Here is a 12,253-nt window from a genome sequence, read left to right on the forward strand (position 1 = left end):
CACCCCATCAGTCAGAGATGAATCCAAAAGACCAAGCTTGAGTCCGAAAGCAAGAACGCCAACCAACGCCCCATCTGAGACGGGGTCACATGACCAACCAACGCCCCATCTGAGACGGGGTCACATGACCAACCAACGCCCCATCTGAGACAGGGTCAGATGAACAAGCCTTAGTCCCAACCAGTGCTCTGCTGTGAGCAAAGCCAATGTGGTGGGAAGAACATCTTGGTGTCATCACCCTCGAGCTCCGTTACCAGGGACATGACAGCCAGCCAGAGCAGGCACTGATACACACACGCTACAGACAACAAACACCATGGTTCAGATAAGAGATCAGATGAGGTGTCGTCCGAATATTCCACTCCCACTCCCAGATGGAGGTGGCCAAACAGGTAGGCCCAGCTCCTGAAAGGGAACCCAGAGTGGCTCCTTTCTCATGGAATGAACTCAGATGGAGCAGGTAGAACTCCTAGCCGGCACAAACTGGAGTGACTCGCCCCCAAACGACTCTGAGTATGGACTGTGGCTCAGGATATTTATTGGCCTCAAACAGTCTCATGTCTGGAAGGCCAGTGCCTGTCAGGAAGAATCCCTTCAAGTTCCCTGGAACGAAATGAGTTCCAGTAGCTACTGCGGACTCAGGGAAGGGGCTTCCCTGTCTGGGGTCACCCACCATGGATACAGACTCCTAGTTGACTTGAAAAATTGCTGTTGATCCAAGTTTGTATGTCCAACACATAGTGAGGACAAAAAAGTTGAAACATCAGAGTTTGGAGCAGAGAAAAGTTATTGCAAGAGCAGAGCAGAAGAACAGGTGGCTCATGCTCAAAAAACTGGAACTCCCAGATGGTTTGGGGGGAGGCATTTTTAAAGGCAAATTAAAGGGTGAGAGCTGCAGAGTACGTCACTTTCTTCTGGGGTAACACAGTGGTGCTCCAGGAATCTTGCATTCAGCAAGAATTTACCATCCTCCACCTGGGTGGGGGCCTTAGCTCCTGCAGAAGAACTCAAAGATATGTTAAGTCCATCTCTCAAGGAGGAATCAGGACCTGGCTTTATTGCTGCTCTATTGTTACTTGACTGCTCCTCTTTTACTTCTGTATTCCCTCCCTTCCCTAATCAGTAACTGCATCTGTCCTTTGGAATTCAGAGAAGGTCTAGGAGGTTGAAGCCTTTTTCCTACAGAAAAGAAACAGGGGACATGGAAAGGCTTTTGTAGCCAAGAGGGCCCCACAAGGTCCTGCTTGGTTTCATTAGTTTTCATTATAACTTGGTGAATACCGTTATTGATAAGATGGCAATTGTTCCAAGATATATGTAGTTTGAATGCTGCTGCTGCTGCTAAGTCGCTTCAGTCGTGTCCGACTCTGTGCGACCCCATAGACGGCAGCCCACTAGGCTCCTCTGTCCCTGGGACTCTCCAGGCAAGAATACTGGAGTGGGCTGCCATTTCCTTCTCCAATGCATGAAAGTGAAAAGTGAAAGTGAAGTCGCTCAGTCGTACCCAGCTCCCAGCGACCCCATGGACTGCAGCCTACCAGGCCTCTCCGTCCACGGGATTTTCCAGGCAAGAGTACTGGAGTGGGTTGCCATTGCCCTTATGATGATGTAAAAAAACATATATTAAGTTTTAGCCTTATTACCAACAAAACTGTTAGCTCTAAGCCATATGAGATCTAAACTATTTTCAGATGTGATGGTTATCCAGGGGAGGATTCCTACTAAGAGAATTTGACTACAGAAAGAACTCTCAGTATTTCTACAAGAAAAACAGCCACTTTCAGCCTCTGGCTCATTAACAACATGAATCAGACAGTCTGACTTACCAATGTGATATCTTCAATGCCAGAACTGAATGTCACATACTTTCATGAGGGCACTAAAGTCATAGGGCACAAATAAATGTTCAAAAACTAGAAGAACAGAGACTTTAAAGTTTGAGGAGATGAGTTTCATAACTTAACAAATATGATCTTGTATTTGCACATCTCTGAAAATTCCAACTGAGCAAATTATGGATTGATAGAATCCGGTGGGGTCTTTTTAAAGAACATTTTGACTGTAATTTTCCATCAAAAGAAGATCCATGCCTAAAGTGTTGATGAATGCAGAGTCTACTTTTTGCTCCCCATTAGCCAAACCCAACCTGAAAACAGAAGACTGGGAGCCTCCTGGGGCTCCAAGTGAGATTAAGTTGAGTGGAGAGTGGTCTGAGGAGCCAAGAGGAAGCCCCCCAGTGCCGGTGCTACGGGGCAGCTTTTGTTGTGCTGTATTTGGCTTACAGATGAGTCATGTTATAGCAGGAGTAAATGTCGATGAGGATGATGCAGTAGAGATAAAGACATGATACTGCAGAAAGAGATGACAAAGCCTTTATTTGGGGAGAAGTGATGGAGGAGGATTGTCTTTGGTGTGTGTGAAGACAGGTCCTCTCTCACAAGGCAAGGTCTTAGCATGATGTCAGCACATCCTGCTGAGTGGGCAGGAGGAGAGAAAGAGGTGGCACCAGCCAGTGCTGGGGAAGAGGGTGCGAGGGGAAGGGTTTTGGTGTGACTGAAGAAAGGTTCCTAGCCATGGCCCAGAGATCCAGGCCAGGTGGACTGTGAAGGTTCACCAGAGCAGTTTCTAAGTAACTGCTGGGCACCAGACGCAGCAAGCTGAGGGATGGGACATAGCCAGAGGCAGGGGCACTTAAAATGGAAATTGAGAAGGGAGTGCAGTTATCTTATCGGTATTACAGAGACCAGGGAATAACCTTGACAGTGACTGACTGAAGTGTGTGGAGGGCAAGACCACAGGAGGTGAGGCCTGGGGGATGAGGGTCCGGTGAGATGGGTTAGCTATGTGTGTAGCAAAGTCACCAAGAATGGTACCTGGAGGAGTAAGCGGAGCAAGACAGAATCCAGATGCTCGCATCCTCTGCAACTGTGAGAGATTGCTGGGGATCTGTAACTGACAGTGCCTGTGAAGGGCTTCAGGAGCACCACTGAACAGCATGTCACCCCAGAGGGCTGGGTTTGCTGAAAAAGAAAATCAGCAGTCCTAAGGTAGTACAGGGGGCACCTCGTCCTCCACCAGTCTGGGGAGTTATTTTGTTGGGAGTGGACAGCAAATTATGCTTGGAGACTGAGATTGTCTTTGCCCATAGTTTATTTAACACAAAATTATAACAATTGCATAAGCCAGTAACATGCAGGATAATGTTTCCTTGTAATAAACCAATAAAGAAATAACATAATCCAAACAAATGATAAATTAATTACACTGCTGTTCCGCAGAAGGGGAGATGACAAGAATAAAGTCCAAATTCAGTTGAAATTATTTATTGCTTGAGGTGTGGCTTCTCTAAGAAGTTCTCCAGAGTCAGGAGCCAGCCAGGAGCCGACATTCCATGGCCTGTTGCTAGGGAATGATCCTGACACTGCTCGCTTCATTCTTAAATCAACTTTACTTCCAAAACAACCTCTTTTGGCCTTTGTCATAAAGAAGTATATTAAAACAACTTCACTTACATCATAAAAAGTGCATTTGAAATCATATCAAACCAACACACAGCACTCTGGAGACTGGGAGGAAGTGGAGGAAGGGGAATGATGCCGGCCCCTCTCTGCTGGGGCCGGAGGGATTCAGAAGGACAGGGATCCACGCCCCACCCCAGGGACCCTGCTTCCATGGGTCTGCACCGTGTCGAAGCCGTAGGGACAGCACTTTTAAACGTCTCTCCAGGTGACCTGGCAAGCAGCCCGAGGACCACAAAGTTAAAGAAGGTGATGGGTCCATCGGAGCGCAATCAGAGCAAGGGCTGTCCCACTGACTAGATCCTTCGGGCCGTGGGGACAGGATGGGGCTCACATTTGCTGACTGCAGTCTCACCCATACAGCCACGTTGTTTTGTTACAGATGACTTCACTACAGGTTGCTTCTCCTCAACTCTTGGAACTATGTGTACAAGTAGGTTATATCATCTATGGGTTTCATTTCACGTTAGCAAGGGGATTACAGACTGCTTGTGATAAACAGACGGCCAAATGGATGAGAAGCTCTAAGTGCTCAGAGGACGCAGGACAAGGGTCTGGGGTCTGTGACAGACTCAGGACCAGTTAGAGGCGCGTGAGAGGCAGGAAGAGAAACAGAGCAGGTGGCCAACCCGGACGGAGCCGCCCTGGAGGCCTGGTGACGGCACAAGTCGATTCTGAGCAGGGTCCCCGGGTTCAGGTGGCGGAAACCGTGGGTCCTTGCAGAGACCGTGCGGGAGAGTGGGCTGTCCTGCCGGATGCCATGGGCCGCCAGGTGGCAGCATGGGACAGGAGAAGAGGGGCCGGGCCCCGGGCAGGAGGGTCAGGATGGCAGCGCTGCTCCTGGGAGATCAGGTCAGGGGCCCCGGCGGCCCAGCCCATGTCTCCATTACAGCACTGGACTGTCTCCCCCAGACCCTGGACTTCCCTAGGCTGGAGGACCACCGAAGGAAGCTAAGTCAGAGCAGCCCCTCCCTGCTCCCCGCAGTGATATTGGTCATCACACCAGGCCTCAGAGACAGTCCAGCTCCTCGCCGCTTGGTCACTCTCAGGCCCACCCTCTGTTCCCTGGAGGCTGCTGCCCACTTCAGGCCTCCTGTGGCCCTGGGCCCATCTCCCAGCACTCAATCTGTAAGACCCAGGAAGCCCTCAGGAGTGCCCCACCCCTCTGCACCCACCCCCTCCCCAGTGGAGATCTTCAGGCTATCTCAGGGCTCAGAGCTCAGTACTGGTCCACGAAGCACATTGAGTGGAGGGGGTTTTCCACTCCAAAAGAAAGGCCTGGGCCTGGGCCCAGCCCAAGAGCCTGCCACTCTCAGCCACAAGCCAAGCAAGGCTAGAGGCGCTCAGCGTCCCTTCCTTCCTCACTGACCAGGCTCACCTTGCCCCCCTACGTATGTCCAGGCACCCCAAACGGTTTGCCAACCAGCCCTCACAGAGCACCCTGGGCCCCTTGCTGCTTGGCACCCACTAAGGGCAGGGGGTGAGGACACACCCCCAGCTGCCCTTCTTGTGCTCTCACTGGCCAGGCCTTGACAAGCAGGTTGGACCCACCCCCCAGACTGGCCTGTGAGGCATAAAGCCAGCAAGGCAGCTCATGAGTCACCGCCGCTCTGCGCCATGAAGAGAAGCAGCGCCCTCCTGCTAGCAGCTCTCACCGTGCTCTGCACCTGCGGTGAGTCTGCACTGACAGGGGCTTCCAGCACATTCGGGAGGCTGGGGCCAGAGGAGCAGGTGGGAACCTCGGAAACTAGATCTCCAGGCGCTGGCCCTGCAGTGATTGATGCCCTCCTTCTCAGGCACCCCGACCCACTTCCATCACAGAACGTGGACATGGGCAATGACCCTGGTGCCCTTGCTGACCCCAGTCCCCAGGCAACCCTACCCCAACCGTAGACTGATCCCAACTGGCCCCAACCCCAGCCCAGCTTCAACCTCTGTCTCAGCCCCTGTGTCACCACCAAGCCCAATGTCACCAACTCAGCCCAACTCAGGCTGACCCTGACCCCAATCCAAGCTCCAGGTAAGCCAACCTCACAGGAAGGGGAAATTCCCACCGCATCAGAGGCTTGGCTTTCCTTCCTCAGTGATTCCAGGGAGCCCAGAGTGAAAAGAGGCAGCTGAGGTTAGGGTAATGGGAGGGATCTGAGGGCAGGTGGAATTGGGGGGTGTTGTGGAGGAAAATCTGGGGCAGGTGGGGTGGGTGTTGATGGGGAGGGTCTGGAGAACCACTGAGGCTGGAGGTGGGAAGAGTCCTGTCCTGGCATCATCTCACCCCCGCAATACAGGGCTGGCCACAGGGGAAGACACCGAAGAGCTTTTCATGGACTTCCTGCAAACGCTGCTGGTGGGGTCCACGGAGGAGCTCTATGAGGGGCCCCTGAGCAGGTACAACATCAGTGCGGATGCCAAGGCGGCGATGGAAGAGCTCAAGTCCTGCATAGACGGCCTACAGCCCGTGCACAAGGCGGAGCTGGCCAAGCTGCTGGTATCGTGGCCGGGGTGGGGGGCACCCATGCATAGACGGCCTACAGCCCGTGCACAAGGCGGAGCTGGTCAAGCTGCTGGTATCGTGGCCGGGGTGGGGGGCACCCATGCATAGACGGCCTACAGCCCGTGCACAAGGCGGAGCTGGTCAAGCTGCTGGTATCGTGGCCGGGGTGGGGGGCACCCATGCATAGACGGCCTACAGCCCATGCACAAGGCGGAGCTGGCCAAGCTGCTGGTATCGTGGCCGGGGTGGGGGGCACCCATGCATAGACGGCCTACAGCCCGTGCACAAGGCGGAGCTGGTCAAGCTGCTGGTATCGTGGCCGGGGTGGGGGGCACCCATGCATAGACGGCCTACAGCCCGTGCACAAGGCGGAGCTGGCCAAGCTGCTGGTATCGTGGCCGGGGTGGGGGGCACCCATGCATAGACGGCCTACAGCCCGTGCACAAGGCGGAGCTGGCCAAGCTGCTGGTATCGTGGCCGGGGTGGGGGGCACCCATGCATAGACGGCCTACAGCCCATGCACAAGGCGGAGCTGGTCAAGCTGCTGGTATCGTGGCCGGGGTGGGGGGCACCCATGCATAGACGGCCTACAGCCCGTGCACAAGGCGGAGCTGGCCAAGCTGCTGGTATCGCGGCCGGGGTGGGGGCACCCATTCCCTAAAGGCCTGCAACCCTGGCAGGACCCACAGCCCTATTCCTTAGGCCCTTGACTAAATGCCATAGCCCCTCATCGTGCACCCAGTATAGCAACCCCACGCCCCACCATCCCACAGACACCTTCCCCACCTCCGCCAGCAGAGGAGGACATCCCAGACCTCAGCGCCCACATCAGCCTTCAGCCTCCCCCTACGTGCACATACGTGCATACGCACATGCTCACCTCTGCACACACATGCAAGCACATGAACACACCCTGCTTCCCCAGCGGCTGGGAGGGGACTGGCTGCAGTGTGCAGAGGCAGGCCTGGGCCTGTTTGCCTGATGGGGCTGTGCTCTCCAGTTACTGATCACTGGGCGTGGAGCCACCAGGCCCTTGGCCCACACGCATCTGCCTTGCAGGTGCAAGTGCTGGGCGGTCAGGACGATGCCTAGTGGACCCCAGATGTGGCTCCAAGCAGCCATGGGACCAGCTACACAAGCAGCCATGATGACAGCACCCCTACCACTTCCATATGCATGAATTTATCCTCAAGTCGTCCAATCAATAAAGCCTCCTGTAGCTCAGGCTCTGGCTCCTCTCTCTCCCCACCCTCAGGGACACTACAGACTCCCATACACAGGGTCATGTGAGTGGAGCACACATGTGTAAGTAACCCCACATAGAGGGCAGACCCACCAACCAAAGTCCAGGCAGACTCCCTTGTAAGGAAGTAGACAAAGCAAGCCAGCGTGTAGGCAGACATGTAGATGCAGGGAGGCATTAGACACAAGAAGCTCTGCAGAGGCAGACGCAGGGGCAGGGACAGGGGCAGGGGCTCAGAGCAAGGAGCGGCAGAGAGCCCCAGAGAGAGGCAGTGGCCAGGGCTGAGGGTACAGGCTGGGTGGGGGCGCTCTACGTCTGAAGGTTACCATTTTGAGACAATAAATGTGCACAATGCATACATGACATGGGTCCGGGGTTGAGAAGTTACTCAAGGAAAGAGACAAAGTCCCAGCTGGAGCCCCAGGAGGATTCTGCTGGTGAGGACGCTCAGGGTCCACGTGGTCGGGGCGAGCAGTGTCAGAGGAAGGCCCCTCAGCAGCTCCCCATGCCAACACCTGCCCCCAAACCAGGGCAGGCCTGCCCTCTCCTGGATCCCTGGACCCTCAACAGCCTTCTTGTGCCTCAGTTTCCCCAGGTCAGTAGTCTCAACTGGGGGCAGGATTGAGCAGCTTCAGCTCTGCCCCTAACAACCTTACTCCTTGCCTCACTGTGCCGGTCCTCTGCACTCTACCCTGAACCCTGCAAAGAAGAGCAAAGAAAAGTCTTGGTCCTGAGCCAGCCATGGTGTGGGTGGAGGTCTCGCGGGCTGAGGCCATTGTCTCCATCACATAGACAGTGATCTAGAATCCACCATCCCACAGAGCCACATTCTAGAGCTCAGAGGCAGGGACACTTCCCCAATTCTTGACGCCCCCAGGGGGAGAGGGGAGGCCTTCCTCTCCATGCTCCTTTTCTGGAACACCCTGGCACCAAGGCTGGTGCGACGGGACCACCTCTGAGAAGGCTCAGTCCATAGGTCGCTCTGAGTGCTGCTCCCAGACCAAAGAGGTGAGGGCCCCTCCAGAGCGGCCCCCTCCCCACTCCAGGGCAAGTCTCATGCAAGAAGTTCCCCATCTTTGTCCACTGCTCCTTACCCAGTCACACTCAGAGTCCTCTGAGCAGGAGGAACCTGCCCAGACCCCCTCAGAGCTGCTGTGGGCAGATCCACGAGCGCTAAGAGAGCTTCATGGGCTTGTCTGTGAGGCTCTGATGCTCCTCCTCTTGGGGGGGGGTGCAGCAGAGCCAACCCACTGCTCTAAGCGGAGGCTCCCAGTGACCCTCCGTCTGGGCCCCAAGTCGAGACCCCACTGCAGAGGCACAGTGCCTGCAGCTCTGCCCATCAGGCGGGCAAAGGCAGTGATGGGGGTGGAGGGCCCAGGCCTTCCAGCACTCGGTCACCCTCCCATCCATGGACAGAACCAGTCATGGCGGAGGAGGTATGGGTGGGCACCTGGAGGCCCCATCGTCCCCGGGGGCCCATCATGGCCCTCTACAGCAGCCCTGGACCCAAGTACCTGATTCCACCCACCACGGGTAAGCCCTTGGGACTCTGGGAGGGCGGGGCAGGGGAAACAGATGCCAGGTCTGGGGTGGGCCTGGGGTGGGCCTGGGCTCCTCTCTCACTCCCAGCCCATCAACTCCTCTAGGGTCGATGGGGGGTTGGGGGGAAGCGCACGGTCTGGTTCCAGGCCGCTCAGAATCCCTGCCCCACAGGCTTTGTGAAGCACACACCCACCAAGCTGCGTGCACCAGCCTACAGCTTCCGTGGGGCTCCCATGCTCCTGGCAGAGAACTGCTCCCCAGGGCCCCGCTACAGCGTGAACCCCAAGATACTGAGGACTGGCAAGGATCTTGGCCCCGCCTACTCCATCCTGGGGCGCTACCACACAAAGACCACACTGACCCCTGGCCCTGGTGAGGGCCCCTGGCTCAGCCCCAACCCTGCCCAAGCCTGCTGGTGGCCTCTGCAAACCTAGGGGCATGAGTGCGTGAGGGGTGCAGCCGTCCTCACCTTCCCAACCCACCTTCTCCTCACAACAGGGCAACGTCGGGCCTGGTGGGGAGCTGGGACCCAGTGCAGCCTCTGAAACTCTGGTGCCCAACTCTGATTGAGGGCCTTCCTTGTCTGATTGAGTCACCACACCAGGCCCACATCAGACTCGCTCTCCAGGCCCCTGTCTCTCTAACTCCTGCAACCAGAGTTTTCATACCGGACACCCCTTGCAAAACCACGGTTGTCTCTCACTGGGGCCCAAGGCCCCACACCTGCCACGTTGGGGGTCCTCCTTGAGCTGACCAGCGCCAGGCTGTTTTGATCACCTGTTTTGATCTGTAGGATCGTCCTTACCCTCCAGCACCCACATTTTTCCCCCACCCCATCCCAGGCGACTACTTTCCAGAGAAATCTACCAAGCATGTGTTCGACTCGGCGCCCAGCCACTCTATTTCTGCCCGAACCAAGACCTTCCGAGTGGACAGCACCCCAGGTCCGCAGCAGCCTCGGTGGCCCATGGCTGACTGGGTTGGGGACCCTGGGTAGGGTGGGTGAGGGGGGCCACCCTGATGGCTGGTCTCCTGGAGGTGGAAAGCCCAGGGAAGAAGCCAGTGGAGAATCGGGCACAGGGTTCTGTCCAGCCTGAGACTCGACGCTGGTGCATCTGCAGGCCCTGCAGCCTACATGCTACCCATGGTGATGGGTCCCCACACCGTCGGCAAGGTCTCCCAGCCCTCCTTCTCCATCAAGGGCCGCAGCAAGCTGGGCAGCTTTAGCGACGACCTGCACAAGGCAAGGGTCACCAGGCTGGGGCACAGCACTGCTTACCCCCTAGAGAGATGGCCCATCTGGTCCCTTCCCCTAGACCCCAGGGCCTACCATCCTGGCCCCCATCCTCCTGAAACTCTGAAGCTCTTCCTCCTCTGGGAGCCTGCCACCTATCTGGCCCCACCCTCACTGGGCTACATTCCAGAGATGAGGAGGGGCAGACGGGGGACAGGGTGAAAGGTTAAGACTCGGGCAGGAGGCTGACAGTGTTGAGGAGTGACGAAAGCAACGTGGGCGCTGCCTGAAAGGTGAGGAGAGTCTGAGACAGCGCAGCGCGCAGGGAGAAGCTGAGCAGGAGGAGGAAAACGAGCTGTGACGTGTTTGGGGGAGGAGGGCTTGGCTCCAGAAATAACCAGCGCCAAGCCCTGAGGTGCTTGTGTGCCTGGGAGCCTGGCGAGGCTGGCATCACAGCACTGCCAACCTCACCAGCCAAGCCCATGGCCCTTGCGTCCCCAATTGGGAAGAGGCCTCTTTCACACACACTCATGGAAAGGAAAGTCTGGGGCTGGCGCAGACTGGGGTGTCGTTGCCATGGTGAGGCTGAAGAGAGTGACGTCCACACAGAGCAGGGCCCACAGCACTGGAGCGCTGTCCCACGGTATGGCCATTGTTTGGAGACAGAAGAGGCCCCGGACACAGACACACAGTGACCTGGGGCCTGAAACCCAGTGTCTGGTGCCAGCCCCTGCCCTTGGAGGCCCCACGCTCTGGCAGGCCAAGCCTGTCTGAGCCTCTTTCACTTTGCAGACCCCAGGTCCCGCAGCCTACCGCCAGACTGATGTCCAGGTGACTAAGTTCAAGGCTCCACAGTATACCATGGCTGCCCGGGTGGAGCCTCCAGGGGACAAGACCCTAAAGCCAGGACCAGGAGCCCACAGCCCTGAGAAGGTGTGGCAAGAGCACGGCCTAGACGGGTGGGGTGGGAGCAGGTGGGGGTGACGTGGCCCAGAGGGGTGGTGCGGGGAAGGGCCTGCAAGCCTGCAAGGGTCATGGTGGCCGGGTACCCTCAGGACACGCGCGTTCCAGCAGCAGCCTTCTCCCCCGCTGGCAGGCTTTGTGTTCCCAGACCCCCAGACACAGGATGGTGAGCACTGCCGAGCGCTCACCACACCCAGGCTCTGCAGTCAAGCCTGGCAGAGTGGACTTCCTGCTGGCCACCTTGGCCCAGGGTTCCAGGGCTACAGCAAAACCACCGTCGACAGCCCGGCCCGTGAGGGCAGAGCCTGCGGGGTGGGGCGGCGGTGCCGGCTCCTCACAGCCGCTCCTCTCCCAGGTGACGATGACCAGGCCCTGCGCCCCTGTCGTCTCCTTTGGCATCAAACACTCTGACTACATGACGCCCCTGGTCGTGGACGTGGACTAGCCCCGGCCCCGCCCCCACCGCCGGAAGCCTCTGCACGTCGCCCCACCAACGGATTCCCCAAGCTGAGGGCTGTGGGCGCCTCCTCCTCCAGCTGGGCTGCAGCTGGCCTGGCCCTGGAGGGCAGAGCATGCTTCTTTGGACAATTGCAATCAGTTATTTTTTCTACGTGTTCCCATTTGCTAACCTTGTTTCTTGCTGTGCCCAGATATATAATAAAATCATGGATTCTACTAGCAATGGTCTCTCTTGGGGGAGGATCCAGCTTTTCCAGAAAGAGGCCCCCATAGGCGATCACACCATCCCATGTTAAGTTCCAGGGCCTGGGATCTGAGCTGAGAGAAGGGCTCATTCTGCCTCCATCCCTGCCCTCCACGTTCTGTTGTATCCTCCAGACGGTCCCTCCAGATGGTTTCTCCCTGTGAGACTGACTCTTCGCTCCTGAGATATGGAGTCTGTGCCCCTCCCCTGGATTCTAGAATAGAGCCTGTGACCATCCTGAATAATCATGCTGTTACTTGACTTCTGAAGCCAGGCCACTCAACATACAAAGGGTTTCTGCCTGGACACCCCCCTTCTCTTTGCTCATCCTCCCATCAGCCACCACGTTGTGCGTGAGCTCAGCACACAGCAAGGCAGTGAAGCCAGGTGGGCCCTCAGCTCCCATTCTGCAACCACCTGCAGATGTGTGTTGAGCTTTCAGGGGTGGTAGTGCCAGCCTTGTCTCCAAAAGGCTGTAACTAACATCCTAAAGCAGAGAGAACCGTCTGTCTCAAACACAAGCAGTCCCCATGAGACATAACCCCACTGCGACTACACC

The 12,253-nt window shown here is 56.8% G+C and overlaps 2 protein-coding genes across 8 annotated transcripts; both read left to right on the forward strand.

Moving 5' to 3' along the window:
* Nucleotides 1-5,044: 5,044 nt before the first annotated feature.
* On the forward strand, nt 5,045-7,233 carry SCGB1C1 (secretoglobin family 1C member 1). Of its 3 annotated transcripts, none has more exons than XM_086383338.1 (3): nt 5,045-5,190; nt 5,804-6,003; nt 7,069-7,233. In XM_086383338.1, exons 1-3 carry the CDS (start codon nt 5,136-5,138, stop codon nt 7,099-7,101), a joined length of 288 nt encoding a protein of 95 aa, XP_086239464.1. In that variant the 5' UTR covers nt 5,045-5,135; the 3' UTR covers nt 7,102-7,233. The 3 variants fall into 3 exon arrangements, with proteins under 3 accessions (XP_086239464.1, XP_086239463.1, XP_086239465.1); XM_086383339.1 differs by having other exon boundaries at nt 5,082-5,190; nt 5,804-5,903; XM_086383337.1 differs by lacking the exon at nt 7,069-7,233 and having other exon boundaries at nt 5,804-6,249.
* Nucleotides 7,234-8,069: 836 nt separating this feature from the next.
* On the forward strand, nt 8,070-11,666 carry CIMAP1A (ciliary microtubule associated protein 1A). Of its 5 annotated transcripts, none has more exons than XM_086383336.1 (6): nt 8,070-8,785; nt 8,966-9,166; nt 9,637-9,738; nt 9,916-10,037; nt 10,821-10,961; nt 11,347-11,666. In XM_086383336.1, exons 1-6 carry the CDS (start codon nt 8,677-8,679, stop codon nt 11,434-11,436), a joined length of 765 nt encoding a protein of 254 aa, XP_086239462.1. In that variant the 5' UTR covers nt 8,070-8,676; the 3' UTR covers nt 11,437-11,666. The 5 variants fall into 5 exon arrangements, 2 of the variants coding, with proteins under 2 accessions (XP_086239462.1, XP_086239460.1); XR_015157433.1 differs by having other exon boundaries at nt 8,075-8,785; nt 9,916-10,671; XM_086383334.1 differs by having other exon boundaries at nt 8,075-8,785; nt 11,125-11,666.
* The last annotated feature ends 587 nt before the right edge of the window (nt 11,667-12,253 follow it).

This window comes from Bos grunniens, chromosome 29 (genome assembly GCF_055505025.1).
Source record: "Bos grunniens cultivar Pamir isolate PY7600 chromosome 29, Bosgru_T2T1.0, whole genome shotgun sequence".
NCBI lineage: Eukaryota > Metazoa > Chordata > Mammalia > Artiodactyla > Bovidae > Bos > Bos grunniens.